At 56.4% G+C, this 6,445-nt stretch overlaps 1 protein-coding gene across 1 annotated transcript in view; it reads right to left on the bottom strand.

The window, feature by feature from the left end:
* Positions 1–3,584: 3,584 nt before the first annotated feature.
* Positions 3,585–6,445, bottom strand: part of RAB11FIP3 (RAB11 family interacting protein 3) — an 88,737-nt gene continuing 85,876 nt past the window's right edge. The window contains exons 12-15 of the mRNA XM_063101063.1: positions 6,107–6,244; positions 5,681–5,836; positions 5,380–5,520; positions 3,585–5,306 (exon numbers count right to left, since the gene is read on the bottom strand). Of these exons, the coding sequence (XP_062957133.1) occupies positions 5,193–5,306; positions 5,380–5,520; positions 5,681–5,836; positions 6,107–6,244 (549 nt within the window). The 3' untranslated portion in view covers positions 3,585–5,192. The remainder of the gene's footprint in view (positions 5,307–5,379; positions 5,521–5,680; positions 5,837–6,106; positions 6,245–6,445) is intronic.

The following is a 6,445-nucleotide window of genomic DNA, read 5'->3' as shown; positions in this document are numbered from 1 at the left end:
GGCCAGTGCTACTAAGTCAGGTCCTAGTGGTGATGAGGAGAGGGCAGGAGCATACCGGTCTCCCGCAGTAAGGGGCCAAGGCCTGTCATCTTGGGGAGAAAGCTCGCTCATCTGAAGAGGGCCTCAGAAGGGGTCAAGACTATTGAGATGTTTGCCATCCGTGGACGGTGCTAGAGGGAATGTGTTGGAGTGAGCAGGACTGAAGCCATGTTGGGACCTAAAACTGCATGGACTGGAGGCAGATTTTAAAAAGGATGGTTTTTCTTTTTTCTCTCCACTCTTTTTTTCCCACTTTCTTGACATTCTTATTTTGCTTGCCAAATAGGAAAAGAAGGCTGAGAAGCCAGTCAGTACTTCACAAAGCTAACAGTTCTTTCTTTGAGACTTGTAGAGTTTTTAAAAGTGACAAGGCCAAATGACTGTAAACTGACTTTGGGCACCAGCCAAGTCAACCAGAGCTCTGCAAAGTGAAACTACGCAAAAGACTGCAGAAGAGTTGATTCTACTCCGGAGCAAATAAAAATCTTGCAGCGTCCTGAAATAGCGAAGATAAGAACAGAAAGAAACCAGAAGAGGCCTTGGCAAGAGCTTGTACCTGAGTCCTAGACACAGACCCCTCATAGCTCACATCCCCTTCTTTCCTGCTTTTCACTTCCCATGTTCCATTCCCCCAATCCATTCTTTAAAAACCCCTCAGTAAACCTGTGTCTTTGAGATGGCTTTAGTCTGGCCATTCTCCTTCAGGTTTACTGGAGACATGGGTTAGCCCAACATCTCTCCCCAGGTGACCGGTATTCCTGAATAAAAGCTGACTTCCATTTTCACATCATCTGAGTTTTGTTTTTTTTCTGGGGCAGGCAGCCGGATCTGTGAGTTTGGTATCAATTTTTGGGAGCTTCAGCCAGGAACTGAGTGTGCCCTGTGACAAATGGGCAAGATGAGGGACATGGGGTCTCTCCTGCATCTGTAGAGTCAACCTGTGGTCATCCGAAATATTCTGAGTCACCAAAACATCAGGCACACTGGCCTCATTTTACATGACTACACAGCAGGAAGATAAGTGGCTTTGCATTATCCAGACCGTTGACTGAGCCCTGTTCCGTACCAGTGCAGTCCTGGCCCAAGGACACAACCGTCACAATGAAACAAACCTGAGTCACTGACACAACACAGCTCACTGAGGGCTCAGGAGACCTGAGGGGAGAGGCATAAATCCCACCTGGAGAAGGAGGTGGAGGAGGGGCAAGAAGAAAGACCCCAGGCAGGGGTGGGAGGCATCAGTTCAAGGGTCCTTGCGAAAGTTTTACTTGCACCGACTGGGTGCCCAACTGTTCTAGGTGCTGGGGACATGGCAGTAAACAAAACAGACCCAACAGCCATAGCAGAGCAGACATTCTGGTGGGAGGAGCGCTCAGGGAGCCATGTGGGCTCACACGCGCCACACAATGCTCAGATTTTACAGTGACCCTGCAATTGCCTGCTACGTGCCCAAGTCACAAAGAACAGACGACCTTAGGGAAACGGGTTAGGTTCCTGGCCGAGACCCCTGCCCCTCTCTGGGCCTCCTTCAGGTCTCTGAACCGCCAGCAGGTAGAGGGGGCGGTGTACCACTTGGGCTGCCACAGCAGAGATCGGCACCCTTCCTGGGCTCCCAAGCCTGAGTCGAGGGCCACACACACACGCTGGTGGGTCTTTTCCAAGGGAAGGGGCAGAGCCCTGTGTGTGCTCTTTTATCAGGCAGAACTAACCAAGCCTTGGAAGACTCAAGCAGCAACTCTGTATCAGGAGAGGGTCTGCTTGCTGGAGGGTTGTGCAATGGCAGGCCCTGTGGCCAGGCCACTGCATGGTTGTGGGGTGGAGACCTCCAGCGGGGCACAGGCCTCCTCTGGGAACACCCTTCAGGCAGCCTCCAGCCAGCACCCCCCACCTTGCTCTCACCCACCTGCGAGCTCTCAGATAGCACTTCCGGGGAATCCATTTCCGTGTACAATGGATCTTCAGCACGTGTTTTCCCACCCCACCCTGTCCCAAACGGGAGGCTCTGTCTCCCTTGGGCTGGAGACCCTGGAGGAACAATGCAGTGACCTCAGCATTTTCTGCTGGTGCAGCTGCCTGGACTGAGGAGCCTCCAGGCCACGGTGGGGTATCAGAAGAAGCCACTCCCCTCCTCCCCACTTCCAGCTTCTCCCCCGAGGCTGAGATGGGCCCCGCTGGCACCAGGCAGGTACCCATGGGCAGGCCCCTCCCCTGCAGACAGGAACTTGGCCTTGGACATATCCACATCCCCCAAATTTCCTCCTCAGTTCTACCCCACAAAGCATCCAGGACTCCCAGGCCTGACCCTGGTAACCTTGGAGCTCTTCTGTTGCACCCCTGCTGAGGACAAGGCTTCTACGCCTCTTTGCCGCAGGCCAGGCTATGTCCCATCCAGTCATCAGCTGAAGCCTCCTGGGCCAGCAGACCCGGGAACTCAGCCTCCTGGGCCTCACTTTCTCCCTCTGAGAGTGACTGGCAGGCAGGTGGCTCAGTGCAAGGGGGGGTGAGAGAGCTGCAGGTGCGTGGTTTGCTGCTCTGTGAATGCCCAGGTTAGGTGGTCAAGTTTTTAAGGCATGCGTTTTGGGGACTTTGAGCTAACAGCCTCCCTTCCAATCAGATGTGGTCACTTCCCCTTAGAACCTTCTTCATGGAGTCCCTGTGACCACAGCAGCTCCTGAGTTCTCTTCAGCCAGCCCTGCCTTCCCCTGTGCCCACCCTTGCCCCTTCTTTCTGACCTTCAAGTCCATCCTGTCCTGGGCATTTGCCTTCTCTGTGCCTTTGGTTCTGGGTGCTCAGTGCGTGGTCCCTCCTGGGGGACGACTTCTACCACCACCCTGCAGACCACAGCCCTGTTCTTCATCCATGATGACACATGGGTGGCTGGCTCCCCACTGACATGGGATTCGCATCCCCAGGGATTTGTGATACTCAGATACCGCTGTCATGTACCCTCCTCTGCCCAGCTGCCACTCAGTGCCACTCCAGCAGCCAGGGCTCACTGAGGCCCTCCTGGGCTGCACTCGGGGGCCGAGTCACACCATGACAGGGACATGAGGGCTGCCAGAGTCCCAACATGTGGACCCCCACCCCAGAAGTGCCCCCCTGCAGAGATGCAGGACTTTAGCATCCAGATCCCACCCAGAAAGTGGCTGAGGTCTGCTAGTGGCCCAGCCTGGTGCGATCCTGGAACCTCAGGGCTCCTGTGGTCTGGGCTCAGAGGACCATGGCTCCAGACACCTTAGGGAACCTGGACCAGGCCCAAGCTGCCTTCTCCCTTCCCTGCAGTCCCCATGGAGGAAGAAGACAGTCTCTGCATGTGCAGTAACAGCTTTAATCTGTGCTGGCCTCCTGCCCTCCTGCATCCAGGCAGAAGAGCCCCTTCTCAGGGAATTAAAGTGGGAGCAGTGTGCAAGCTGGTGCTTAGTGTGTGTTTCCCACATTGTCTCCTGGCAATTCATGTTTACAGTTACAGCACTGCTGAGCAGTCACAGAAACAGGACACAAGCCCATGACACCAGGGCCAAAACCTGGACACAGAAAGGCAGGGCTCCAGTATTTATATATTATACATATATATATTTCATGTGTATACACAGATAGTTTTCTCTCTTGAAAGTATTAAAAAATTGATCAACCTTCAATCTATAAAAAATACCTACTCTACATGATAGAAAAATCTCTCCTCCAAGTTTACACTGATTTACAACCAAGGCTTTCCCCAAAATGTACAATACGAGGCAACATCTTAAATCTTAGCATAGAAGGTGGGCCAGGTGGAAGGTGGGGGACACAGGGCAGCATGTGTGGGCACATGCACGCGTGCACACTCACACACACACTCACACACGCGTGCACACAATGGAGTGGCCAGTCTTCCTGATGGGGTCTCAACCCATCCAGGAAGGCCCGAAGGCTCCCTGCCAGTGCTGAGGCTCGGGGGCAGGCCCGGCAGCCTGTGGGAGTGATGCTGCTGATCCCAGGTAGTGCAGGCCCGGGAAGCAGCAGGTGCACAGCAGGAAGGCCTTCCTCTCTGATCCTCATGTCCTTGGAGAGCCTGCCCTGCTCCCACCCTCCTGCAAAATGCACCCTCAGGGAGGAATAGTGATTTCTAAGTTAGACACCCAGAAGAAAACATGGTTCCAGACATTTGAGCTCTGGCCTGGGAAATGCAGATGTTACCCAGGGCAGCGATGATCTGCATGGAGAGGGTGTGGACTCCAGGCCAGGTGAGGCCACACCTGCAGAGAAGCAGCACCTGCACCTGGGAGTCAAAGGGGGTGGCGGTGTCCACCCCATCCAGGGAGCAAGTTCTACACAGTCAGAATCTCAAGTCCTGATTTCAGACTAGAGGGCCCCAACAGGCTCCTGTCCCAGCCCCTGACAGGAGGGTCAAGGCCCCTAAGGGTTACTGCAGCGAGGGTCAGGCCGTGGGAGGCCCCTGGGCCCAAAGCTGGACCAAGGTGGCCACATCTGGGTGGTTGATGGCCTGAGCAACTCGGGGAGAGCTGGGGGATGGGAGGAGGGGCTGTGGCTCTCAGACCAAGACACGCCAGCCTTGCCTGCCCATCCTTCCAGCACCACAACGTCCGATGTGAAGGTCCAGGGGCTTGCATGCTGTCCGGGAGCAGGCAGGCTTGGGTGGCACTGCGTCAGGGTGCTTGTGTGGGCAGACATGGGTGGCGGCATCCTCAGTGGGGACCCCTTTTCTTCCTTCATTCCTGATAGGGCTGGACAGCGGGAAGAGGGGCTGCCATGAGGGAGGTCACCGAGGGGCTCACCCCAGCCTGAGAACTGTCCCCACATCTTTGCACAGAAAGGCTCGTGATTCCATCACCACTGAACAGGGACCTGGGCATTGATGCTGTGCAGACCTGGGGCTGGGATGTCCTGGCCCCCAGGAGGGCAGAGCTGACAGCAGGTCCAGCCACACCCCACACCCACTGTGGGCTTCAGTCCTGGGGGTTTCCCTTTCTCCCTTCTCCGCTGCCCTTTGCCCCCTGCCCCTTTAGCAGCCCCTGTCATTATTCAGTCCAGCCCAGAGGCTCTAGACTTGGTCAACTGTGGGGCCTGCTGGTCTTGGCTCCTCATGGTGTGACAGGGCCTCTCTGGGGTGTTGGTAGAGTCCTGAACCCAGCCCAGGCTGGGCCTCCCTGCCTCTACTTGACCTCCAGGATGGATGGGTTGGTCTCCATGATGGCCACGATGATCCTGTCGATGTAGTCCTGGAGGCGGAAGTTGATCTCTTCCTGTTTCTGAATCGCTTCCATGAGCTGTGGGGAGAGCAAGGGGTCGGAGCCAGGGCGCACAGACCTTGGTGCACAGATGGGGGTGGGGGTGCGTTACCTCGTCTCGGGAGACCGAGCTGATCTCTGCAGCCAGGGACTCGGAGAAGGCCGTGGAGAAGAGGCTCTTGGCGCCCTGGATGCTCAGGGTTATGATCTGCCCATTCAGCTCCTCGTTCTGCTCCTTCAGATTACGGTTGTCCTGCAGGGGGGGACATGACAGTGTCACTACTGGGCCATGGCCCCTGCTGGTAGTTGAGCTGGGACAAGGACTGGCCAGGGGAGGACTTCCAGCTCGGGTGCTGGTCCCCCAGGTGCCCTCTCCCCATGCCAGCCTTCTGGAAGATTCTGTGTGCCTGCACCTGCTTCAGCCTGCGGACCTCCTGCTCCAGCTCACTCTCCCTGGCCCGGCTGTTGTACTCCTGCAGGCCCACGCTGCTGCTGCGGCCCCGCCTCTGCTCGGCCTCCAGCTTGAAGAGCTGCAGGTGCTCCAGCTGCTTGCGGAGATCCTCGATCAGCTGTGAGGCAACCACAGGGTGAGCTGGGGGCTCTGGGCACCGAGGGGGCAACTGTGAGCTCATCACTTGGCTTTACAACCTCTGGGTCAGTCTGGCCACCGTCTCTAGGGAGGATGACGACACACATATTTCCCAAATGCCGCCACACACCTGTAGCTCCACCCAGAGCAACAAGGCCAGAAGCTGCATGTCTTAGGAAACAAAGGGCTCCTTGTCACCAGGCTGGGGCATGGGGAAGGGGACAGCTCGTGTCTGGGCTGCCCTGCTCACCTCTTGGGTTGCCTCCTTGTCCCTCTGGAACTGGTGTCTCTCATGACTCAGCCTGTCCCCCAACTTCCTCTTGTTCTCCTGCTCTTCATTGAGCCGCAGTGTCAACTCTTCAATCTCATCCAGCAACTTCTGCTTCTCCTTCAAAAGCAAAACACCTGTCATGGACGTGTCACCTGCCCTGCCCATTCACACAGCTAGACTTAGCTGTCTGTCCCCCCCGATGGTCTCACTCTCCACTGACATCAGTGTGGTGGCCCTGGTGATCAGAGCACTGCAGGGCTGTTTCTGGGCCTTCCTGCCAGGACGCCCTGCCTAGCGCCCGAGGTGCACACATGCAGC

The sequence above is a fragment of the Cynocephalus volans genome, chromosome 6 (assembly GCF_027409185.1).
Source record: "Cynocephalus volans isolate mCynVol1 chromosome 6, mCynVol1.pri, whole genome shotgun sequence".
NCBI classification, from domain to species: Eukaryota; Metazoa; Chordata; class Mammalia; order Dermoptera; family Cynocephalidae; genus Cynocephalus; species Cynocephalus volans.
Note: the sequence above shows the minus strand (reverse complement) of the source record. Positions and strands in the feature narration are given on the sequence as shown.